Here is a 27,404-nt window from a genome sequence, read left to right as displayed (position 1 = left end):
TCCCAACTTCATGCCATTTTGCCAGAGGAAAGAGAGATGACAGACGAATGGCCTGCCCAGAGTAAATTGAGCCATTCACGTGGACAATGATGACTCTATGTGAGAATTTTACCTGTGACTGGGGCTACTTGCCACTGCATGGGGAGACTGTTCAAAAAACCTGATGGCCTGATATCAGTCATCCAGGTGCAACTCCAGCAGTGACTACCATTAGCTGACCCAACAGAAGCTACACTCTTCTGAAACCTGGCAGCACTATCCTTCCCAGCTTCAGATCTTCCAGGTCACTCCCTAGGACAGGCCTACCTGCTATTTCAGTTAAGTGAATTCCATTGCATCAAGATATACCTAAAATCTATTCAGTTCTGGTTTGGTACTCATTTAAGCCAAGGAAAGACAATAAATTATTAGTAGAACTTTGCAGAAATGAGCATTTCTACCGATCTGTGCCCCCAAATGCATGATGTGTCTCCCAACTGGCGATTGATTTTGGAAGTTCTGATGTGAGTGTGCACTGTGTCCCTGTAGTTTTCCATCTATTAACATGCCAGGTACATAATTTCATGAATGGAAATTCATGAATTCATCACTCAAGTCCTGCGAAATGAGTAGAGGGAGTTAGATAAGAAGTTAAAAAGCTGGACCTCGAGGGTAGTGATCTCTGGATTACTCCCAGTGCCACGTGCCACTGAGATAGAAAGGTAGGCCAGATGAATGCGTGGCTGAGGAGCTGGTGTAGGGGGCAGGGTTTTCAGTTCTTGGATCATTGGGATGTCTTCTGGGGTAGAGGTGACCTACACAAGAGGGCTGGGTTGCACTTGAACCGGATTGGATCCAACATCCTCACGAGGAAATTTGCTAGTGTAACCCAGGAGGATTTAAACTAGTTTGGCAGGGGAATGGGACTCTGAATAAGAGAGGTGCCTTTGAGAAGTCAGGGGAAAATACATTAGCCATCAAGATCAAGTTTAATATTCAGGGTAGCCAGAAGCACAGTAAAGGGAGGGAAAAGACTTCTGGTTTAAAATGCATTTATTTCAATGCATGAAGCCTGGCTGCTAAGGCAGATGAGCTCAGCACAAGGATTGGCTCTGGGGACTGGCTATTATAGCCTTAACAGAAACATGGCTGAGAGAAGGACTGGCAGCTCAATGTTCCAGGATACAGAAGCTACAGGTGTGACAGAAGTACAAGTAAGCAAGGAGGGGGAATTGCCCTTTTGGTAAGGGAGGACATAACAACAGTGCTTAGAGAGGATATTCTTAAGAGAGGTCATCAAACGAGGCCGTATGTTTAGAAATCAGGAACAAGAAGGGGATGGTCACTCTGCTAGGACTGTATTATAGACCCCCAAATAGCCATCAGATACTAGAGGAGCAGATGTATAGAGAGATTGCAGATATTAGCTGAAGATTTTAATTTCCCCTGGATTGATTGGGCCACCCAGATTGTAAAAGGCCAGACATGATGGAATTTGTCAAATGTGTCCACAAAAGTGTCCTAAATCAATTTGTAGAGGGCCCTACCTGGGAGGGTGCAGCCCTGGACCTCTTAGGAAACGAGGTCAGGCAAGTGACTGAAGTTCAGTTGGAGAGCACTTTCGATCCAGTGACCATAACTCTCTTAGTTTTAATATAATTATGAAAAAAGAAAGAGCAGGTCCACAGGTTAAGATGCTAAACTGGAGCAGGGCCAATTTTGGGGCCATTCGGCAGGATTTAGCAGAGGTTGATTGAATGAGTCTGTTTAAAGGAAAAGTAACAACTGGCAAATGGGAGGCTTTTAAAAGTGTGATATCAAGAACCCATGGACAGTATGTCCCTGTTAGGGTGAAGGGAAAAGCTGGCAGGTTTAGGGATCCCAGGCTGACGAGGGGATATTGAGGCTGTGGTCAGGGAAAAGAAGGAGGCATACATTGGATTTAAGGTGTCGGGCTCAAGTAAATACGCAGATGTCTATAAAAAGTGTAGGAGCACACTTGAGAGGGAAATCAGAAGAGCAAAAAGAGGGTATGAGATGGATCTGGTAGATAAGGTTAAAGATAATTGCAAGAGTTTTTTTAGCTATATTAAGAGTAAAAGGGTGACTAGGGAGAGAATAGGTCCCCTTAAAGATCAGCATGGCTGTCTATGTGTGCAGCCTCAGGAGATGGGGGAGATTTTTAATGAATATTTCTCACCAGTGTTTACTGAGGAGAGAATCGTGGATCCTAAGGAAATAAGGGAACAAGTGGGGATGTTTTGGACAGCATACATATTACCAGAGAGTAGGCGTTTGCAGCCTTAAAGCGCATTAAGCTGGATAAATCCCCTGGGCCTGATCAAGTCCATCCTCGGATGTTGTGAGAGGCTGGGGAAGAAATTGCAGAGGCCCCTGTAGAGATTTTTGCTTCACCTTTAGCCACTGGTGAAGTTCCAGAAGACTGGATGGTGGCTAATGTTGTTCCATTGTTCAAGAAAGGTAGCAAAAACAAGCCAGGGAACTACAAACCAGTGAGCCTGCCATCAGTGGTAGGCAAGTTATGAGAGGATACTGAGGGACAGAATCAACCAACATTTGGATAATCAAGGTCTGTTTAGGGATAGTCAGCATGGATTTGTGCGCGGGAAGTCATGTCTGACAAATCTTTTAGATTTTTTTGAAGAGGTAACCAAGAGGATAGATGAGGGTAGGGCAGTGGATGTTGTCTATATGGACTTTAGTAAGGCCTTTGACAGGGTCCTGCATGGCAAGCTAGTCATGAAGGTTAGATCGCATGAGATCCAGGGAGAGCTAGCTAATTGGATTCAAAAGTGGCTCAATGGTAGGAAGCAGAGGGTGATGGTTGAAGGTTGTTTCTTGGACTGGAGGCCTGTGACTAGTGGTGTGCCACAGGGATTGATAGTGGGACCTTTGTTATTTGTTATTTACATAAATGATCTGAATGTGAATGTACAAGGCATGATTAGTAAGTTCGTGGATGATACAAAATTGGGAGGTATCATTGATAGCGAGGAAGGCTATCAAAAATTACAGAGGGATCTTGATCAGATGGTGAAGTGGGCTGAGGATTGGTAAATGCAATTCAATACAGATAAGTATGAGGTGTTGCACTTTGGAAAGTCAAACCAAGGTAGGACTTACACAGTAAATGGTAAGGCCCTGAGGAGTGTTGTGGAGCAGAGGGACCTAGCAGTATAAGTACATACTTTGTTGAAAGCGGCGTCACAGGTGGACAGGGTGGTGAAGAAGGCATTTAGCATTGGGTATAGGAGTTGGGACGTTACGTTACAGTGGTATAAGTTGTTGGTGAGGCCGCACTTGGAGTATTGTGTACAGTTTTGGTCACCCTGTTACAGGAAAGACATTGTTAAACTGGAAAGTGTGCAAAGAAGATTTAAGAGGATGTTGCCAGGACTAGTAGGCATGAGTTATAGGGAGAGGTTTGCCAAGAAAGGACTTTATTCCTTGGAATGTAGGAGAATGAGGGTGACCTTATTGAGGTGTATAAAATCATGAGGGGCACAGATAGGATGAATGCATGGAGTCTTTTTCCTAGGGATGGGGAACTGAAAACTAGACGGCATAGGTTTAAGGTGAGAGGGGAAAGGTTTAAGAAGCACCTGCGGGGTAACTTCTTCATGCAGAGAGTAGAGCGTATGTGGAATGGGCTGCCAGAGAAAGTGGTTGAAGCAGGTACAATAGCAGCATTTGAAAAACATTAGGATAGGTACATGGATGGGAAGGATTTCGAGGGATGTGGACCAAATGCAGGTAATTGGAACTAGCTGAGTGGGCACCATAGTCAGCATGGACCAGTTTGGACTGAATGGCCTGTTTCCATGCTGTTTTACTCTATCTCTCCATGACTCTAGGTCATGAGTTTAAAGAAAAAAATACCACTAGTTTCAGTCAAATCATTTTCTGCCTTCACAGCCAAGGTAGGAATGTGATGGAGTCGATCACACACTCATTTTAGAATTCTCATTCCTTTCATTTTGATGCAACAAAATCTGCCAAATTACCATCCAGATGGCGAAGAGGGAAATCTAATCTTGTGGCTTTGGTGGTTAAATCTGCTATTTTGTACAGTAACACTTCCATGCCTGGGGCACTCATGCCTAATATGTTCACGCGCCATTAATTTTACAGCAAATATTTCCATTCCTCACTCCATCAGTAATTTTACTGTAGTCCTTTTGTTCCGTCTCATTCCTGGGTCTTGTAGCTAAGGCTGCCATGCTCTGCAGTTCCATTCTTCTCTTTCTGTTGAAGACTACTGAAGTTTGCATTTAGGGGACTACTACCATTTGGGGTTACATTGGCTGTACACTATGCCCAGTGCCTGCAGAACTTGTTAATTTTTCAACAGTATCTCACTCAGCAATAGTAGTGCTAATTATTCAGAATCTACTCAACAACACTCATTCTAAAAGTCTTTCTTTTTGATAGAACTCAAACCTAACAAGAGGTACTGAAATGTTTAGCTGGTCATTAGAGATGTGCCCTTTTTAGGTGTCATCTGTGGCTCAGTAGGTAGCACTCTCATCTTTAAATCTGAAAGTTGTGAGTTTGAGGTCCATTCATGACTGGAACATGTAATCAAAGCTGATGTTCCTGTGCAATATTGCACTTTGGAGGTGCTGTTTTTCCAGTCAAGCCTTGAAATCAAAGCTCTGTCTGTCGTCTTAGGTAGATGTGAAAGATTCCTTGTATCGTTCAAACAACGCCAGGGAGTGCTGCCTTATGTCTTGGCCAAAATTTATCCCACAATGAACATGTTAACATAGACGATCAGGTCATTATCATATTGCCGTTTATGGGAACCAGCTGTGTCTAAGTTGGAGGCTGTGTACCCTACATTACAGCACTGTCTACATTTAATTGGTGGTAAGATGGTTTTAGTCATCTTGAGGTCATGAAAAGTGCTGTATAAATGGAGTTCTTTTTTTAAACTTTCTTTATTTCAGCCTATTGATAATTAATTATAAGCTTCAGGTTATGTGGATTCTTGGTTCGTTCCACAATAGCATTTCATCTCTGTGCTGACATGGTGCTATAAGTATATTATCTCTGTTATTTCATGAAGGAAAGGGAAGTAGAAGAATGTAAAAATCCATTCAAGGTATTACTGGCAACAAAGCTTGTTGAACAAGTTCTTACAGGTACAATCCATGTCTTTGTTACAAGAGGTTAATCAGAGGCTGTTGGCACTTGGCAAAAATACTTCACTGTTGTGTAATGAATTTAATCAACCAAAAATGTGTCACTAAAATCTGAATGTTGATTGCACAGTCAAACGCTTCAGTGATGTTTGGATAAACCGATTTGAACCATCCCGGTCTCAGCTCATACAGAATATAGATTCAAACCATGCAACTAAACCCAAATTATATTTTGTTTTCATTTGAGTGATCCAACTTGATCTCTGGTTGAGCAGAGAACATAAATTCTGAGGGCCTCATCATGCATTTTGCAATTTCACTCTGCAGCTAGGCTACAAGTACTGTGTAAATGCACCTCAATCTCAAAAGAAAAAAGAACAATTTTACATTCATGTACCACCTCTCAGAGCTTCAAAGCATTGCCAATCATGGTACAGGAGTTTAAACGTGCAGTTACATTGCCAAGGCTGTGCACCAAGTGTTCAAAAATGGGGTTGGAATAGTTAGGTGCTTATTTTGGCTGGTATAGACTGAATGGGCTGAATGTCCTTTTTCTGTGCTGTATATCTCTATGACTCTGTAACACTTTAAAGTGATTTTAAAGTTATGTGTAACACACAGCATCCAATTTGCACAAAGTAATTCTCCACAACAGTAATGTGACAATGACCTGTCCAGTTAAATGATGTTGTTTGAGGGATAGTATTAGTTAGAATATCAAGGAGAATTCCCCTGCTCTTCTTCAACCCAACATTAGTAGCTTGTTATATTTCCCTGAAAAAGTGGTGGATTAATGTTCCAATGTACCTCAAACACTACAGCTCTCCCTCATCTGCACTGGAGAGCCAACAGAGATTTTGTACTAAAATCGGTAAACTGGGACTTGTGGCTGAAAACATCTTAGGCAGAAACTGGAGTGCTATCAGCTAAGCTTTATGCAAAAACTGAAGGCTCCACACCATGTTATCTCCGACTCCAGCATCGGCAGTTCTTACAATCTCTGAGCCACTTAAGATTGCCAACTCTGCCTGAATGTCTGGAGATTTCATCACCTCCTACCTTGAATTGCTATTGACCCTCTCCCCTACCTGATTGGTTAGTTAACAATAATAGTGTAATGTGATTGCATGATCACAACTGTTGAACTATATAGACCAGGATGGTCACACTTATGATCCCTGATCTGTGCTGTTAGGTTGACCCCAGATGGGGTAATGTAAATCAGGGTGTTACGAGTTGACCTCAGAATTTCCAGATTAGGAGAGAGAAAATCAACAAGTTAGCATGCTGAAGTGACATTTGTATGATTTGAACTCAGGAGAGAGATGGGGTCAGCTATGATACTGTAAGCAATAAGGTTTGTTGAAAATGAAGATCAATATTCACATGTACCTCATTGTTGCTCACTTGGACAAGGTAGCAGAGGCTATTAGATCCATGGAACTGAACCCAAACAGTGAGTTAATATTTTCAGGACAGCAGAGGAGACTAGAGGAGGTGATGGGTGGGAAATAAAATGATGCTCTGATCTGACTGAGGTAGAATTTGCTTGCTTGACTGCTCCAATTCCTCTATCCCCCAAAACTGGTTTCATGTCCAACCTTTATCTGTGAAACTCACTTAATAAAATTATATTCAAATCCAATTTCAGAGAATAGCTTTTTCATTCCTAACTAGAGCTCACAAACAAATGGCTCTCAGAAAATGCATGCCCCTCACTACTTCAACACATATACTATTGTCCTGCTGTTGTTGTGTTAAAAAAACACTAAACAAATTTAAATTTGGCCTGTGCATGATTTATGTACCCCAGTGTGCTAAATGCACGTTTCTTTTGATCTTTTTGGCAAATTTGATCATGCATCCATCCACAAACAAGGACCTTTTGAAAAGAACCACTTCAGGTGAGGGTTAGTGAACTCCTGTTAAAATGAAGAAGGGGCAAGAAAGGAATCTCTGCAATCTCACTTTGCTGTAACAAAGTGCTCTTATATATATTGTGTCTTTGCTGAGACTGCATAACTAAATGCATAAAGCTGACAATTTATCCCAATATTTTGTGGCCATTTAAAAGTAGGAGGACATATTAATAAAGTTCTGAAGAAATATATGAGAACCCAAGTTTCATGAAAAGGGTTTTAGAATACAAAAGCAAATGGACAATGTTGAAACTATTCAGTCATTCCCAGGTATGAGAGCTTATGTTAATAGATGAAGAGCCCACAGGTCATGAATTTAAATTCCATCCTTGTTAATTGCGAAATAGGATCACTATCAAAGAAGTGAGGTTAGGAGATTATGTATTTTTACATGGGGCATTCCATAAACGAACAATCTTAACAGTCACAGCAATGAATATGGAATCCAGGAGAGCCAAGTGGTTAAATAGGTTAATCATTTCTTTCAATTCATTTTTGGATTGTTATCTTCACTAACATGCCCATCTCTAGATACCTTTGTGAAGTTGGTGCTGAGCTGCCTTCTTGAGTGACTGCAGTTCAACCCAGTGACTGTGTAGGAACAGTGATATAATTCCATGCCAGGAAATGGTGGTAGAACTTGGAGAGGAACTTGCCATTGCTTATTTTCAATCTTCTTCTTCTATGGGGTAGAAGTCATGTGTTTAGAAGGAGCTTTGATGGCAATTTGATGACTGGCAGTAGCGTATCTCTGCGTCACTGCTGACACTGTGCTCTATTCAGAGAGTCACATAGTTGTAATGGGTTTAGGTTATAAAATGCTTCATTTCCTTCTTTTATTTTCTATGTTTAAACAACAATCATGGATTTGAAATTAGGCTAGTTTGCTATTCATATGTGCGGGGAAGGTTATATCTCACCAACTTGACTGAGTTTCTTGAGGAGGTGACAAGAATGATTGATGAGGGAAAGACAGTGCATGTTGTCTACCTGGAGTTTAGTAAGTTGGCAGGGTGGTACAGAAGGTCGAGTTTCATGGGATCCAGCGTGCCCTGGCTAAATGAATACAAAACTGGCTTGGTCATAGAAGACAAAGAGTTGCTGTGGGAGGGTCCTTTTCGGAATGGAGATCAGGAATTAGTGGTGTTCTGCAGGGATCAGTGCTGAGACCTTTGTTGTTTGTGACAAATATAAATGATCTGGAGGAAAATGTAGGTGCTCTGATTAGTTAGCTTGCGAATGACACCAAAACCGGTGGAGTTGCAGATAGTGAGGAGGATTGTCAAAGGATACAGAAGGATATAGATAGATTGCAGATTTGGGCAGACAAATGGCAGATGGAATTTAATCCAGACAATTGTGAGGAGATGCATTTTGGAAGATTAAATTTAGGTGAGAATTGTACAATAAATGACAGAACTGTTAGGAGAATTGACATACAGAGGGATCTAGATGTGTAGGTCCACAAATCCCTGAAAGTGGCAACTCAAGTGGATAAGGTGGTCAAGAAGGCAAATAGCACACTTGCATTCATTGGCTGGGGCATTGAATATAAAAGAAGGCAAGTTATGTTACAGCTCATAAAACTTTAGTTAGGCCAGATTTGGAAAGTTGCATGCAGTTCTGGTTGCCATATTACCAGAAGGATGTGGATGCTTTGGAGAGGGTGCATAGAAGGTTTATCAGGATGTTGCCTGGTCTGGAGGGTTTTAGTTATGAAGAGAAGTTGGGTAAAGTCTGATTGTTTTCATTGGAAAGATGGAGGCTGAGGGGCCACCTGATAGAAGCTTACAAAATTAAGAGAGGTACAGATAGGGTGGATTGTCAGGGGCTGTTTCCCAGGGTGGAAAGGTCAAGTAAAACGGGGCACGGATTCAACATGAGAGGGGAAAGGTTTGGGGAGAAGTGTGGGGAAAATATTTCACATCGAGGACGGTAGGTGCCTGGAACGCACTGCCAGTGGAGGTGGTGGAAGCAGGCACATTAGCAACATTTAAGGTGCATCCTGATGGACACAGGAATGGGAGGCGAACAGAGGGATAGAAACCACATATGGGCAGTAAGTAGCAGGTCTAAATAAGGATTAGGAATTGGCACAGGCCTGGTGGGCCGAAGGGAATGTTCCTGTGCTGCATTGTATATGCTTAGCTTACATTCTCTTCTTTGAATCATAGAATCCCTATTGCACAGAAAGAGGCCATTCTGCACCGATCCGCCAAAGAGCATCCTACCCAAACCCAGCCCTCTACTTTGTCCCCACATAAACCATGGTTAATCCACCTAACCTGCACATCTCTAGTCACTGCAGACAATTCAGCATGACCGTTCCACCTCACCTGCAGATCTTTAAACTGTGGGAGGAATCTGGAGCACCCAGTGGAAACCAATGCAGACCCGGTGGGGGGTAATGTGCAAACTCCACACAATCACCCAAGGTTGGAATTGAACGAAGGTCCTTGGCATTGCGAGGTAGCAGTGCTAACTAATGAGCCACCGTGCCACCTTTCATTCTTTACATTATTTATTTGCATAGATATCCACATAGACTGCCATAAGTAGTTATATCTAAAGCTCTTTGAAGCATTTCAGAGGGACAGTGATAAGAACAACGCAATGAATCTCCACAGCTGTCCTCCCTATGATTTGCTGTAACTTTGGCAGAAGAATTTCAAAACTCAGATGTAATGGCACAAGCAAATTTTACTCCATGTTTTCAGATTTCGCCTTCTCCTGATGTCAGGCAGGAAAACCACTACAGAGATTCACAACCTATGAAAGTAATGTTAATGTCCTTGACTTTCTGCCTCCCATGTCTGACCTTTTAAGTCATGTTTTCCTCCTCAGTAAGAATAGCGAACAAATAATCAAAAGTGGTTTGATATCAATTGGGAACTCTATCATTCTAGTTATCTGTATTTATTGCTGTTCTGAAGATTCTTCCCTTTCAAAAATGGACTGTGCAAAACATTAAATCTATGGATAATGCAGAACATAAACCACACTCTGGTTTTCTTTCATACAATTTTCATGGAAGTTGCAATAGCTAATATCTTCCCGCTCAATTTAACTCTTTCTAGACTGTAAGTTAAACTGCTATAATTTGGAATATATTCTGTTACAAAATCTTGGAACCCTCTAGTGATTGAAGCACAAATCTTTGATTCATAGAATTATACAAGTCAGAAGAGGCCCTTCAGCCCATCAGGTCTATACCACCAATAACTTTGTTACTACCTACACTAGTCCCACTTCTCCACACAAGGCCCATAGCTTGAATGTTACAATACTTCAAGTGCTCATTCAAGGACATTTTAAAGGTTGTGAAGTTTTCCACCTAACTATCCTCTGAGGTAGTGCATTTCAGACCCCCATCACCCTCAGGGTGAAAAAGCTTTTCCTCAAATCCCCTCTGAACCTCCTGCCTTTCACTTTAAAATTATGCGCCCTTGTTTTGACCCTTCAAATAAGGGGAAAAGCTGCTTCCTATCCACCCTGTCCATACTCCTCACAATCTTATACTCCTCTGTAAAGGTCCCCTTCAACCTTCCCTGTTCCAAAGAAAAGCTTTTCCAGCCTCTCATCAAAGCTGAAATTCTCCACCCCAGGCAACATCTTGATGACTGTCCTCTGCATCCCCATCCAGTATAATCACACCCTCCCTATAATGTGGTGATCAAAACTCCATACTATACTCCAACTGTGACCCAACCAAAGTTCTGCACAACTCCAACATGACCTCCAGGCTCTTGAAGACAAATGGTTGCAGTTGTTGGAGGCCAAACATCACAGTCCAATCCAGGACATCATTGAAGGAGTTCATCAGGGTAGATATTTTCTAATCAACCTGTTAAGAGACGTTATAACACATCTCTGAAGTAGGTGAGACTTGAACCCAGGCCTCTTGGCTCAGAGGTAGGGAAACTACCACTGCACCACAAGAGCTCCATTCAACAGAGTATGTCCGAAGTCCAAAATATCTTGAGCTGTTGCACCAATGACCTCCCTTCCATTTTAAGGTCATGAGTTGGGACATTTGCTGATAACTGCACAATGTTCAGCACCATTTACAACAGCTCAGAAGCAATCCGCATCCACATTTACCTGTTTCTCAGCATTATAGAATCCTTACAATGTGGAAGCTGGCCATTTAGCCCATCGAGACAACATTAACCCTCCAAAGAGCATCTCACCCAGACCCACCCCCTACTCTATCCCTTAACTCTGCACTAGTCCACCTAGCCTGTGCGTCCCTGGACACTATATGCAAATTAGCATGGCCAATCCACCTAACTGGATTATGGGAGGAAACCAGAGCACCCGGAGGAAACTCCACATAGTCGAGAATCAAACCCAGATCCCAGGTACTGTGAGGCAGCAGTGCTAACCACTGAGCCACCACGCCAGCCATCTGGTCTTATGCCAGTCATCTTCAACTGCTTCATCAATGACCTTCCGTACATGTTAACATCAGAACTGAGGATGTTCAGTCATGGTTGTACTGTGTTCAATACCATTTACAAACCCTCAGATATTGAAGCAGTCTGTGACTTCACCAATGATCAGGTGTGGATAGATTAGTGATAAGTAACATGTGAACCATTCAAGTGTGAGGCAATGACAATCTCCAAGAAGAGAGACTTTAAACTTTTCTCTTTCACTTTCAAAACCATGGTAGCATTGGTAAATGATTGCTGGAGCCCTTACCATCAATACCCTGGGGATAACCATTGACCAGAAACAGAACTGGACAGCCACGTAAATACTGTTGCTGAAAGAGCAGGTCAGTAGTAGGGAATTTTGCAGCAAGTAATTAATTTCTTCACTCCAGAAAACCTGTTCACCGTCAATAAGTCACAAGTCAGGCCTCTGATGGTGTGGTTCCAAGAATACTCAAGAAGGTCAACAGTTTCCGTAATAAAGTATCCTGCTTGATTGGCAGCCCATCCACCACCTAAAAACGTTCATGCCCTCCACCAGTAATGTGCAATGGGAGCAGTATGTACCGTGTAAAAGATGCACTCCACCAACTCACCAAAGCTCCTTTGACTGTACCTTCCAAGGCCGTGACTTTACCACTTACCAACAGACACATAGGATCACCTGAAAGGTCCCCTCTGGATGACACACTATCCTGCCCATTCACTCACTATCCCTAGCCTTAAACCTGCAAGTCTCTTTCCAACAACGTTATGGATATAATACTCAGGTAGACTGCAGCAGTCTGAGGAGGCAGCTCACCACCACCTTCTCGAAGGATCAGCAGTAATTTCCATCAATGCTAACATCCCATGAATGAGTTTAATAAAAATCTGACAAGTGCCTCTGTTGATTAACTCCCCTGGCTTCATTATTGTGCTCAAATCTCAACTACTGCAGGATATTCTGATATCAGTCGGGGTTTCATTCACCCTTGCAAAAGTCCCAATGCCTCTAAGTCAACATAATTGAAGACTGTGTTTATAAATATATGTCTTTTAGCTAGATATATCTTTAAACTCAAAGCATGTAGAGTTCAAGAGCCAAACAGAGCCAAAGGAGAAAAATAGCATTGGCAGAGGGAGACAAATAGGAATGAAAAGGGAAGAAAAAGGTAATGGTGTAGGCTATTTAACAAACTGGAAGTGAGGAGCCATAAAAATCAAAGAGGCAGAAAAGTGAAAATAGTTTTACAGTACATCCCAGGATTTCACAGAACCTCACTGGCATATTAGACAGAGTTGTCAATGCAACCAGTTCACAATTGTCCTGATTTATTGTGTCTTAATCATACTAAAATTTGTCAATTAGGTATGTTAATATTAATGCCTACATTCCCAATATGCAGTCCTTTTGCACAAGCTCTGTGTTAGCTATGCTGAATCGTAATGTTCATTCATGGAAAATTAACACTGCAAGCAGAAGAAAAAATACAAAATACAAGAAGGGGAGAAAATCAAAGCGTCTTCAAATATCGAAACAACAACTGATACCAAAGAACAACGGACGATGAAGATAGTGAGAACAAGATATCTGTTTGGCTGTCTTTCAGCTCAGCAACATCAAGATATAAAGAGGAAAATCAAATAGTAGGCATTGGGAATCCATAACGAACGAGTTGTATTTGGAGCACAGACGATATTATAGTAAGGATGTCTCTATGTAAAATGATTTCATTTATATTCAGACTGGACCAATTGGTTTTAAGAAGAGGAAGTAGAAATTATTAATTTTAAATTAAACATTTTATTCATTTTTTCTCTTTAGGTTTTTGGATTTGGCAATACATCTTCCCAATCATTTGTTCAGTGTTCAGGAAATTATGTATCTTTTTTGTTACAGACAAATCAGAGTCGATGAGCAGCAGTGAAATTGCCACAGCAGCATTGGAACAATTCTCCAGTTCAGGTCAGTTTACTGTGTTAATCCTGGAGTATATACGTGCATTTATTAACGTGTAATCAGAGACAGCATATGTCTTGGGATTTAGACCTTTACAGTTGGGTAGTAGCAGGTCTGTCTACATTACTGCATGGAAGTGTGGTAGAGGCTAAGTCGGTTAAGACATTCAAGAGGGCATTGGATGGTTATTTGGATAGAAATAATGTTTAAGGATATTGGGGAAGAAAACAGGAGATTGGCAGTAGGTAATAATGCTCATTTGAAGACCAGTGTAGGCATGATGGCTGAATGGCCTCCTTCTGTGCCATAATGCTTCTGCGATTCTACATTAGACTCGTCTCTTCAGTCAGAAGACCATGCACTTCCCCAACACGTAGGCAGCCAAGAGGTCCCACTCTAATGATCATCTTGGACGTTTTTGACTAATGTATGACTTGGGCATGACTTCCTATAGATAGGAGGCACTGAGGCCTCACTTTGTACATACAGTGGAAAGCCTTCTTTGAACAAACAGAATGCAAGTGTTGCACGGGGAGGAGACTGGGGCTAACCAAGTTGGGCACTAGCACCCCAAGCAAGCTAACATTTTGGGAACGTGGGCTTTGAGGTGGCAATTGTTTCTGTGGAACTATGCCTAAGTAATAACAGACACACAGTTGTCCCTCTGCCTCTCAGTGAGGGGTCATGACCATTTTCAAGCCTCAAGATGGGGGTCACTGATGGAAAGATTTTGAGAAGCATCTGCGCACACATGCGCACACAAAAAGGTGTTTCTTCAATCATGAAGCAGGCAGGTGAGTTAGCTAACTCAGATAACTGCAATGATGCTGTACAGTAGTGGGCTGGCCCTCTCTGCAGTTAAATTGGCAGCTTCTAATTACAGCATTAATCAGAATGAGCATGCCGTGTAAATTTGAACCCCAATCTGCTAATACAAACTCGAAATCTACTCATCTCATTGTTCCATTTCTGCCTTGAAAATGTGGTAGATAATATGTTGCATTCACAATTAAAATATTACTGCATTCTGAAAGGTATGTATGAAGGACCATCATAGTTTGGAGCCTACAATTTAGGCATTGTTCACATTTGCAAAAGGTGTGCCACATTCATAATCACTGCGACAACCTTTGTTTATCACACTGCCTTATGTTCCACCTTTTCAAGTACCCAGTGAAGGCAATACTGAAGCTGCAATTACAGCGACTGCTAGGATTACCTAACACATGCCATTCATCTCCAACATGTTTAATTCAGGAGCACTTAGCATTATAGCTGGACACAGAGGGGAAGACAAAAGGCTTTTTCAATGGTTACCTTTCTGACTGATAATCATGCCTCCTGATCATTGCCTTTGACCTTAAGACATTGATGTAGATTGAAAATAGCTCCAGACGCTTCATGTCCCAAAGAAGAGGCGTAAAGCATAAAATGTTACACCCATTGGTTCAAATGCTTCCAACCAGATTTCCCCTTCTGATCCAATGGCTGGGCCTGTCTGAGATTTTACTTTAATTCTCCTCTCCATAGTGAAGCACCCTCACAATTAGCTTGGATGCTTGCTCGGCCATTTAAAGTCTGTGTCTGAACATATTGCTGCACTGCTCTTGGCTACTGTAGACACCAATCCTCCACTTGTTCCTGACTTTGGGGTTCTTGAAGCCTGCGGGAAATCCCAGCACATACAATCCAGAAAATTTGTTTGTTGCAATTTAAGCTTTAGCAGATTTAGAATTATTGAAGCTCAAAAATAATTTTACGCATCTGAGTTATACTCTGCTAATTTATTTTCAGTCATTTGGAGGCTACTGTAATTCTACCTTACAAGACAAAGATAATCTATTCTCAAAGAGTTAAACCTATTTCAAATATGAACATAAAAATAGTGATATAGATCTCTGTGTTGTTGCGTAACGAGCAGCTCCATTCAGAATTTAATCATGTTAAATTGTGACTGCAACATTTTTACAATACGCATGTACAGCAATTCTAATTGCAGATCATCCAGTGTTTACAAAACAAAAGGAAACTGTATTGCAGCCGTACCAGATTCCATGGCAATACTTTTGTCTCGCAAGGTTCCCTATATCATAATGTCCCATCCATACAGAATTTGAAACCCACACCTATGCAGCAGTTGATTTGCTATTGTTTATTTTTTGAACTAATTAATCAATACTTTAGCAAATGAATTAGTGTTTACTGTAAACAAATCATGTTATGAAGCCCTGTGGGTAGAGACACGTGACCATACATTGGTGAAAACACACGATGATCTGTGCTGTAGGGGACATACCTAAATATCTCTGTTTTCAGCACTTCATTACATTATCTAATTGCTTGCTTTTCATTTACAGCTAATAGCAGTGATATCAGTAAAAGACAACCACACCAGTTTTCGTCCCAGGTTTATACGTCAAAGTAAGAGTATTTCACAGAATGTTATATTTTAATTTAAATGATTCACTGTAACTTAAATTCGTAATAACTGTATTTATATTTCTGTTGATATCTTTGCGGCTGAAGACAGAGTAATTACAAAACTTCTGTGATGTGACCCATTCAGTGATGACTCACTTTAGGTTTTAGTAAACAAGAAGAGATCGAAGAGTATCCGATCATATGAGTACATCTGCTGAAGCCAAGAACTACAGACCTAACACCATGTGACTGGGTTCCATAAGAGTTAATTTCGCCTTCTTCGTCTGGGCAGTAATTTAACAGACCACGTGTAGCAGCCATCCAATTTTCATTGCTATAGACCAAGAAAACTGAGAATTTACCCCCATTATCTTGTCCAATGGCTGCTCTCCATTTTATGGGGGAGGAAATGGCCTAGTGGTATTATCACTGGACTGTTAATCCAGAGACCAAGATAACATCCTGGGGTAATGAGGTGTAGAGCTGGATGAACACAGCAGGCCAAGCAGCATCAGAGGAGCAGGAAAGCTGACGTTTCGGGCCTAGACCCTTCTTCAGAAATCATGGGGACATCCTGGGGACCTGGGTTTGAATCCCGTCATGACAGATGGTGGAATTTGAATTCGATAAATATCTGGAATTAAGAATCTAATGATAACTGTGAATCCATTGTCGATGGTTGGAAAAACCCATCTGGTTCACTAATGTCCTTCAGGGAAGGAAATCTGCCATCCTCACCTGGTCTGGCCTACATGTGACTCCAGACCCACAGCAATGTGGGTGGCTCTTAATTGCCCTCTGGGTAATTCAGGATAGGCGATAAATGCTGCCTAGCCAGCGATTCCCTCATCCTATGAATGAATAAAGAAAAAAAAATTAAAACCTAATCAATCATAGGTTAACAAAGCCTAAATAAATTATTATTCAATTGCCTATTTAATTACTTATATATATTCTATTTTCTGAATAAAGATTGTTTGGCTGGTCAGACATTTCTATTAGAGTTTATTTTTATCAATAGCTTGCCTTGGTTCTGAAGTTTGTATTTCAGGCAGTCCCTGAACAACCAACCTGTTAACATTAGGAGACCAGAATTTCTGTTCCCATGTTAGGAGCATAAAGCCAGGAAAAATCCCAAATCCACAATCCTGAATTGGGAGAAGGTGCACCAGATATGGTCTAGTTTTGGTTCTGGAAAAGTGTATAATAACTGAAGTCAGGCCTAATGCCCCCAGAAACAGTTTGAGGTAGCCACAGAAGCTGCCAGGTGTCGAGGTGAGCTGTGTAAAAGGCTGTTTAAGAAAACCAGTAAAACAAAAGACTCCAGCCTTCAACTCCCTCAGCATTCCCCACACACTTCACATACCCTTCATGTCAATACGAGCCCCTCACTTACATGACTATGGCCCCTGATATCCTCTAGGCTAACCTATGCTCCCCTCACACATAGCCACTCATACTTTGAATGACAACCCCTGTTCCCATCCATCCCCATAGTCCCTCATATATTCTGTGTCAACCTGTGCTATTCAATCCATCCACCACCATGATCCTTTTTAGCAACTATACTAATATAGTGTCAACTCATACTCCCCTCTCATTACTCTTCTTCTCTACTCCATGCATTGCCAGCTCACACAGTACGGACAGACCTCAGGACCCATACTGAGATGAAATAAGAAAAGTTCTTAAATGTCTATTAATGACATCACTATCTAAAAATAACCACTCACAATGATGAAAACCCATTAATTACATTGAACCTCCTTCAACTACTTAGTCCTTTATAAAAACAAGTACTTGTATCCATTGATCCATTTCAAAGACTTTGTAAGCATCTGGAGCTGCACTCCAAACTGTAAAGCAACAAGCACTCCATTCTGATCATTACAGGTTGTGAAAATAGACATGCAGCACAAATCCTTTAAGGAAAATTCTGAAGCTTATGTCTGCAGCCTGAAGTGGCAAACACAACTTTACTTACATTGCAGAGTTTTTAATTTGTCAAGACATTAAAAGATGAGAGATTTAAATGTCTTGATAGCTTGACAGTTCCAATGTATTTCACAATTCCCTTGGCAGCTTGACAGTTTGCTTGAAAGCTTGATTTTTTTTCAATGATCAGTTGACAGCTGATAGTTCCAAAGGGTCAACCTACACGTTACACAGAGTCGTGTCATCTTTTCATCATCCCAAAGGGCACCTTACCTCCTCCAAAGTAGTCTACCACTCCAAAGAACTCCAATAGCCTTAGACATTCTCCTGAAAAGTATAAAGCCTACATGTCATGTTTTGGATATCCCACTAATGAAGGCAGCTGCTGTTTAGCTGTGTCCCTGGGTTTGTGAGCCATGGACATCCAAAGTACAACCTGCTCCTGTTCCTTGTCCTCACCCCCTGGCAAAAATAGTGGGAACTAGGTTTGAAGCCCAAATCTCCGGAATCCAAATTCCAGCAATATTTTGGCTAACGTTCTCAAAGGATGACCTAACCATCTCTTCCTTTACAAAAATTCAGGCCTCAGTCTGCAGGTTTTAAATATTGGCTCAACTGTAATCAATTTATGGAGACTAAAGTCATAAAATGGTTACAACACAGAATGAAGCCATTCAGTCTATCGGGTCTGAGCTGGCTCTCTGCAAGAGCAACTCACCTACTGCCACTCTGCCACATTACCTGTGCAGCTCTGCAATTTTTTTTTTCTCTCTTCAGATAATGATCCAGTTCATGTTTGAAAGTCATGATTGAATTTGGCTCCACCATACACACAGGCCTTAATTTTTGTTCCTGCATTGGGTGCATTGAGATTGGTTCCTCAAACCCAATCTTTTAAAATGTCTTCTTGCATTTGTGGTGGGAAGGCTGGAGTGGGAGCTGTGCTGTATCCATGAAGAGCACAAGAGGCTGCCAATTTTTGAGGTGGGTTTTCTGCCAGCCTGCCTAAGGAACCAGCACTGTCATAAAAGGTTAAAAATAAAGATTAAAACTAAAAACATCTCTCCTGTTCAGTGCCATATGCTTTCCATGCTGCATGCATGCCTCCCTACAGTGTTCTACCAACCCTCATACCCTCTCATAACCTCTGTGCCACCTTGTTCCCATTTATCCAACCCATGGTCCTTTATAGTCACTCAGTTACCATATGCCTATCTGTCCATTTCCCACAGCTCCCACACTACCATACCATTCTCTGCCCATTTACTCTTTCCTATAGTCACTGAGCTACTCCATGTCCCCAATTACTTCCATTTCCCTTGCTCGCCCTTATGCAAACTCAGGCCAATTATACTTCCTACTCATCATCCTTTGTCCTTTCCTTTCCATGCCAACACATCGTGCATCCACCATGGAAACATCTCAAGAAACCTATTGACAGTGTCTATACATGATGTAGCCATTGGAAAACCAGTTTGTTTGGTTACAGTAAAGGACAATACATTGACATTCCTTGAACAATCCCTATGATCGATCCCTAATTCTTTATGAAAATAAAGATTCAATTTGAGTGATTAACTGTAAATGCTTAATCCCTTATGTCAACAATCATTTACGTTCAATATGCAGTTCAAAGTATCCTTCAGAATGTTCATTCAAAGGGCCCCTCAAAATGAAACAGACCATATAAAGATTTTTTTGTGTGAGCAGGCACTTTGAATGCCAATCACATTTAAAAAAAAAACTCCACATATTTGAGTTTGTACATTTCCTCAACAACTTTGACAGGTCCTATGGGTTTATGCATTTGTTTCATGTAAGCATACCTTTTCACAATCCTAAAGGGCACTTTACCTCTACTAAAGGTTTCCATAGCATCACCAAAGTTGCCCCAGGGCCAGATTCAAAGGGGTACATTACCTTTGAAGAGGAGGAGAAATATAAAATGTTCCTCCAATCCTCATCCCAAACATCCCTTATACACTCTCAAGCCCCCGACACACCTCATGCCCTACCTATGTCACCCCATGCAACTTGATGCCATCTCCCTTCCCCCATTGCCCTCTACCCCTGTGATAACTTAATTCATATTTTCTCCCATCTTACTTTCCCCCTTAACCTGCCATGCCAACTTGAGTATCCTCAAGTTTCTGTACATATCAGAGAAAAAGTTATTCTTCCCTAATGTTCTATATTCCAGACTACACTCTATTGAGAAAAGGACTCTCATTAATAAAAATACATATTGACAGTCCTTAACATGGCAAAACTTACTGACACTTGTTGACAGGCCAGTACACATTGCCAGTTCTAGACACTTACTGGAAGTCCCATGTAGAGGTTAATGCATTTTTTTATGCACAATCTTTTCCACAATTAACAGACCCAAAGGACACTTGACACCCCATCCACATAATTCTTGACCCGCATGACAAAGCTGTCCAACAACAGTATTGCAGGGGTACCTCAGCTCTCCTAAGGGGTACCCTGACTATCCGAAAGAAAATAAATAGTTACCTGATCTAATCTCCACAGTTCAAATTTCAGATGCCAGGGACTCCAAAATCCAATTTCAGTCAAGGCAACTAGTCATTTAACTTGAGATTTCTGACTGCTCTGGGATTTTTCTACGACAGGGACACTCTCTGATGCAAAAATCAGGCAGGCCTGCAATGCAATCTGTTCCTAACCACTTGCTGCATAAAAAAAGATTTTCCTGATTATTGATGCTCCTTTTTTCAATCTCCTTTAATCACTGATTTCTGGTGTTCAACCCTTCCACCAATGGGAACATTCTTTTCTCCCTGTCCGGTTTATTCTATCTTGCATCTTGACTAATTATGTTGCAAAGTGGCTCTCACTACTATATTTTCTGCCTTGTATTTTGAACAGTTGGATTGGTATTTTCTTAGTTGCTGATCAATAATGCATTTATATTTCCTGTAAGAATTTTTTTTTATTCCCTGAAAATTTTTGAACCTTCAGTGTTTTCTGTATTCCCATTCTACCACTTTTGTCAACATATTTCTGTACTTCATATTTTAAGACCTCCTCCAATCAAAGTTCATTCTATGTATTCTCTTTCTCCTGCCAATGTTGTTAACCTAATAGTTGCAATTTTCAGCTGCACATCTGCCTCCCATAGTCCAGGTAAAGTCCTTTCCTGGTTGCATTACCTACCTTTTCCATTAGCCTATTCCTTGTATTCGTACTCCGGGTTATTTATGGCCTGTCTGAATTTTCCAGAATGGAAATCAAGTTCTCTTAGGAATGTGTAACATTATTTCATTAAGGTGTAACTTCACTTCATTGTGGTGTGAGTGTGGTAATATTGAATGAAGGGATGCACACTGAAATATGAAGGTTAGCACCTGGGCTGTTCTGTTAATATGGTAAAGGAAATAAGAATGGTGGCTCAGTGGTTAGCACTGCTGCCTCACACGCCAGGGACCCAGACTCAATTCCATACTCAGACAACTGTCTGTGTGGAGTTTGCACAATCTCCCCATGTCTGCATGGGCTTCCACTGGGTGCTCTGGTTTCCTCCGACAGTGTAAAGATGTGCAAGTTAGGTGGATCGGCCATGCTAAATTACCCATAGTGTTGAGGGATGTATAGGTTAGGTGCGTTGGCCATGGAAGGTGCAGAGTTGCAGGGATGGGGTTGGGTGTTGGGGGTTCGGTGTGAACTCGTTGGGCCAAACGGCCATTTTCCATTCTGTAAGGATTGTATAGATTCTATTCTATGGAAGTATAAAAGCACAAGTCTGAAGTCATCATCAGTTTGAAGTTATGGACTGGGTGCATTTGTTGACTTGCTTTGAAATAAGAGTATTTTCTACTTGATCATTAGAATTTTTAAACTCTCATCCTGTGACACCATAAATGCCTGTATCACCCAATGAAACCCTTCCTTTCCATCGACGCATGATTTAATTGCTGTAAAGTGCTTTACAAATATAAATAATTCATGTGTATGTAACAGGTACTGTTGATTTGTTTATCTTTTATTTATCCTAATCAGATCATATCCACACATTGTTCCTACACCCTCCTTCCACACCATGGCAGCCTATGGACAGACACAGTACACACCAGGGATTCAGCAAGCTGCTCCCTATGCTACTTACCCACCACCAAGTCAACCCTATGGATTACCTTACAGTGAGTACAAAGGTTATATTTGCCTAAATAGGATAATTCCAGCAGAAGCTCTGCATTTATTAAAAGTAAATTATTTGATTCACTATATACTGCAATTTATAAGTGTGAAGAAGAGTACTTTATAAAGCAGGATTTAGCTCTGAAATGATGGCAACATTCTGTTATTTAAGCAATCCTTTTTCTAAGTGTTTTAAGGATTCAACATTAGAGCTGAAATCAAGGATAATAAACTATGTCATATGCAGACAGCATTTGAAAAATCTACACAAGTGTTTTGAGATTATCCGTTGCACTCCGACTATCAGACTTAAATATTTTAAAGGTCTTAATGAAAGAGAAAGAAAGGTTTACTGTGTTTTTGTTGCTGTGCTAGAGCCAGATCTTTGCATGAAATCTGCCACATCTCTTACTGAAGACCAAGATAATAGAATGAGTTCACAACCCATTTTGACCACTTCTTGAGAGGAAATATGTCACAAGAAAGTAATGCCACAACATGGTTGACAAAGAGAAACATGCCAGCAGCAAGACTGACAAACTTGGTGCATATTTCTCACCTCAGATAAAAAAAAGTGGCAAAACTGGTTGCAGGTTCGGGTGAAAGGCAGGCCTGAAATTGAGAGAGATTTAGAATGTAGACATTAAAATCCGTGAAGAGAGTTATGCATAAGTAGGCCAGTTGATTTGCATCGAAACAATCGGATAGAAGCCAATTCTACCTGTTTGCTACTATAAGTATGATTTTCCTCGTATGTTTTGTACCTTCTCACAATTCATCTGCCAAGACCCCAGTGTCAACATTTACATAGATTTTGATAAGGTACCAATGGTGCTGCAGGTCTAAAGATTCCTACTTTCACATTCACAGCACACTTGCTAATTTAGTCCAAGGATTAGTATACACAGTTGCTGCCAGTAGACAACAGCTGAGACAGACAGAATTGAGGAATGCGTGAGATTGAAGAGTGTGTAGAGTTCCACAAACTATTTATGTGACTGGGAAATGCTTTGTGCTGTGATTTTGTTTTTTTTTAATGTTATTTTGCCTACACACAGCTGTACTTGCTTCTCTTTAATTCTGACAGTCGGGCCACCTGTAGGTTTTCACTGCTTACCACTCTGCCTCATGCCTCCATAAGGCTCCACAAGATCGGATCTGGCATTCCATAACCATCTTCATCATCAAGGAGGAACACTGTATTACAGTTAAAGGGAGACAGGCAATATTGAAAGAGGGTACACTACCCCCAAATATTATCCATTCCGTGGAATGTGCAAGCAGCAGGAGCTAGATTAAGGATGAGATATGGAATCTGGAATGCACTGCCTCAAAGGCAATAAAAGCAGATTCAATATTAACATTCAAAAGGAAATTGGATAAATACTGGAAATGGTGAAAAAAAAACAGGTTCTGGGGAAAGATCCAAAAATTGAAATTATTTGAATAGCTCTGAGCAAAGAGTACAGGTACATGTTGGCTGTATGGTCTCCTTCAATGCTATGTCATTCCCTGATTCTGCATGTACAAGGAGATCAGTCTTCAAAGAGGTATTGGATGATTACTGAGATAACAAGGTGTAGAGTTGGATGAGCACAGCCGGCCAAGCAGCATCAGAGGAGCAGGAAAGCTGATGTTTCGGGTCTGGACCCTTCTTCAGAAATGGGGGAGGGGAAGGGGATTCCAAAATAAATAGAGAGAGGGGGGAAGGTGGATGGAAGATGGATAAAGGAGCAGATAGGTGGAGAGGAGACGGACAGGTCAAGGAGGTGGGGATGGAGCTAGTAAAGGTGAGTGTAGGTAGGGAGTTAGGGAGAAGATAGATCAGTCCAGGGAGGACGGGCAGGTCAAGGAGGAGGGGATGGGGCTGGTAGGTAGGAGGTGGGGGTGGGGATTGAGGTGGGAGGAGGGGATAGGTGGGAGAAAGGACGGACAGGTTAGGGCGGCGGGGAAGAGCTGGGCTGGTTTTGGGATGCGGTCAGGGGCGGGGAGATTTTGAAGCTTGTGAAGTCCACATTGATACCATTGGGCTGCAGGGTTCCCAAGCAAAATATAAGGTACTGTTCCTGCAACCTTCGGGTGGCATCGTTGTGGCACTGGAAGAGGCCCAGGATGGACATGTCGTCCAAAGAGTGGGAGGGGAGTTGAAGTGGTTTGCGACTGGGAGGTGCAGTTGTTTGTCGTGAACCGAGCGTAGGTGTTCCACAAAGCGGTCTCCAAGCCTCCGCTTGGTTTCCCTGATGTAGAGGAGGCCACATCGGGAACAGCGGATACAGAATACCACATTAGCAGATATGCAGGTGAACATCTGCTTGATGTGGAAGGTCTTCTTGGGGCCTGGGATGGGGGTGAGGGAGGAGGTGTGGGGGCAGGTGTAGCACTTCCTGCAGTTGCAGGGAAAAGTGCCGGGTGTGGTGGGGCTGGAGGGGAGTGTGGAGCGGACAAGGGAGTCACAGAGAGACTGGTCCCTCTGGAAAGCAGATAAGGGTGGGGAGGGAAAAATGTCTTTGGTGGTGGGGTCGGATTGCAGATGGTGGAAGTGCCGGAGGATGATGCGTTGGATCCGGAGGTTGGTGGGGTGGTACGTGAGGACGAGGGGAATTCTGTTTTGGTTGTTATTGCAGGGAGGGGGTGCGAGGGATGAGTTGCGGGAAACGCGAGAGACGTGGTCGAGGACGTTTTCAATCACTGTGGAGGGGAAGTTGCGGTCCTTGAAAAACTAGGATATCTGGGATGTCCGGGAGTGGAATTCCTCATCTTGGGAGCAGTTGCGGCGGAGGCGAAGGAACTGGGAATAGGGGATGGCATTTTTGCAGGAAGGTGGGTGGGAGGAGGTGTATTCTAGGTAGCTGTGGGAGTCGGTAGGCTTGAAATGAATATCGGTTTCCAGGTGGTTACCAGAGATGGAAACAGAGAGTTCCATGAAGGAGAGAGAAATATCGGAGATGGTCCAGGTGAACTTAAGGTTGGGGTGGAAGGTGTTCGTGAAGTGGATGAACTGTTCAAGCTCCTCGTGGGAGCATGAGGTGGCGCCAATACAGTCATCAATGTAACGGAGGAAGATGTGGAGGATAGGGCCAGTGTAGCTTCGGAAGAGGGATTGTTCCACATACCCTACAAAGAGGCAGGCATAGCTTGGGCCCATGCAGGTACCCATGGCCACCCCCTTTGTCTGTAGGACGTGGGAGAAATTGAAAGAGAAGTTGTTGAGGCTGAGGACGAGTTCAGCTAAGCGGATAAGGGTGTCAGTGGAGGCAGACTGGTTCAGCCTGCAGGACAGGAAGAAGCAGAGCTCCTTTAGGCCATCTGCATGGGGAATGCAAGTATGTAGGGACTGGACATCCATGATGAAGGCGAGGTGTTGGGGACCAGAGAATCGGAAGTTTTGGAGGAGGTGGAGGGTGTGGGTGGTGTCATGAACATAGGTGGGGAGTTCCTGCACCAAGGGGGAGAAAATGGAGTCAAGTTAAGTGGAGATAAGTTCGGTGGGGCAGGAGCAGGCAGAGACAATGGGTCGCCCAGGGGATTCAGGTTTGTGGATTTTGGGAAGGAGATAGAAACAGGCGGTGCGGGGTTGGGGAACAATGAGGTTGGAGGCTGTGGGTGGGAGGTCACCTGAAGTGATGAGGTTGTGGATGGTCTGGGAGATGATGTTTCGGTGATCAGGGGTGGGGTCATGATCAAGGGGGCGGTAGGAGGAGGTGTCAGAGAGCTGGCATCTGGCCTCAGCGATGTAGAGGTCAGTGCGCCATACTTCAACTGCGCCTCCCTTGTCTGCAGGTTTTATAGTGAGGTTAGGGTTGGAGGGGAGGGAGCGGCGGGCTGCACATTCCGTCGGTGAGAGGTTGGAATGGGTGAGAGGGGTGGAGAGGTTGAGGCGACTGATGTCTCGACGGCAGTTGGAGATGAACAGGTCGAGGGAGGGTAGAAGGACCAACCGCCACCCTAACTCCCCACCTACACTCACCTTTGCTGGCTCCATCCCCGCCTCCCTGACCTGTCCGTATCCTCTCCACCTATCTTCTCCTTTATCCATCTGCCTCTCCCCCTCTCTCTATTTATTTCGGAATCCCCTTCCCCTCCCCCATTTCTGAAGAAGGGTCTAGGCCCAAAACGTCAGCTTTTCTGCTCCTCTGATGTTGCTTGGCCTGCTGTGTTCATTCAGCTCTACACCTTGTTATCTCAGATTCTCCAACATTAGGTGTTCCCACACTCTCTGAGTGGATGATTACTGTAACTTAGTCTGTGAAGATTGGCCAGCCACACTTGCCAGACTGCACACTCAGTTTGGTCTTGAGGGTGATTACCATACTCCAGATTTCTGCAGGATAGGCTAGTTTTTGACAGCCACGGGTGATCTTCGCATCTTAGCTAGGTCTTGTGGGTATGCAGTGTTCAGGTAGAGTGAAAGGGAATTCCTCAACTCAATCAGAATTCAATCCACTTGATCAGCAGTGATAGATGAATTCACAAAACATACTACAAAGAGACCAGAGCTCGCTGCACTAATACCAACACATCTCCTCTGAGAGCCCAGGCAAGCAATATAATAAATCTAGTAGGATGTCTGTCTTGTTTGGAAGAAAATGTTAGAGGAAGTATGTAATATTTTAAGACTCCGTTCTCTAAAACAGGACAATCTACTCATTGTCAATTTTAAAACAAAGGTGTTAAGTAGCTTCCAACTGACCTTGTCCACTTTTGAAAGAGTTGGAGAATGGTTTCAAGGTATATTTGTGAGTGGACACTTATTAACATGCATGCAATTTGGTTCATGCCTTTCTGAAGTAACAAAGTGTCTATCGATTAGGCATCAAAACAGAAGATGGTCTGAGCCAGGCGCATTCTCCAGGACAGACGGGATTTCTCGGCTATGGCACCAGTTTTAGTACACCGTCACCAGGCCAGGCACCTTACAGTTACCAGATGCATGGTCAGTATCAGCTGTGACTGAATCAAACACTGGTTTATTCAGGAATCTGTATTGCACTTTGAGAGTGACCATGAGCCATATATTGGATAAAGAACTAATGAGCATAGATCAACAACTTTCATTTATATGGTTTCCTCATCATAGTAAAACACCACATAATATTTCAAACAGCTGAAAACAATAGCAGAAGAATCAGTGAAGATGATTCAAGACAGGGGTAAAGAACCAGATGTTCAGGGACCTTGTGCAACTAGCAAGAGAGGTATCGTGATTGACCCTGTTCAGTTGAGTGCTTTGGAATAGAAAACCAAAGCTTTGCTACTGAATTAGAATGGAAGAAGGGAGGATGCAAAGGTGACCAAGCAGTAGAGGGCCGAAGGAGAGATGGGGATCATGCAGAAATCTGTAAACTAGGGCAAGAAGTTTGAATTCAATGCATCGAACAGTGGAATTCAGTGGAGGCAGGGATGAAACATGTAATAGGGGATAGTGATCAGACAGCAGAGTTTTAAC

General features: G+C 42.4%; 1 protein-coding gene across 8 annotated transcripts in view; it reads left to right on the top strand.

Moving 5' to 3' along the window:
• Positions 1-27,404, top strand: part of LOC109927926 (eyes absent homolog 1-like) — a 256,972-nt gene that overhangs the window by 97,517 nt on the left and 132,051 nt on the right. For all 8 annotated transcript variants that reach the window (XM_048608466.1, XM_048608461.1, XM_048608464.1 and 5 more), the window contains exons 3-6: positions 13,382-13,447; positions 15,799-15,862; positions 21,821-21,960; positions 26,769-26,891. In XM_048608466.1, coding sequence (XP_048464423.1) covers positions 13,382-13,447; positions 15,799-15,862; positions 21,821-21,960; positions 26,769-26,891 — 393 coding nt within the window. The remainder of the gene's footprint in view (positions 1-13,381; positions 13,448-15,798; positions 15,863-21,820; positions 21,961-26,768; positions 26,892-27,404) is intronic.

Source organism: Rhincodon typus, chromosome 19, assembly GCF_021869965.1.
Source record: "Rhincodon typus isolate 14 chromosome 19, sRhiTyp1.1, whole genome shotgun sequence".
Taxonomy (NCBI): Eukaryota; Metazoa; Chordata; class Chondrichthyes; order Orectolobiformes; family Rhincodontidae; genus Rhincodon; species Rhincodon typus.
This window is presented reverse-complemented; position numbering and strand designations above follow the sequence as displayed.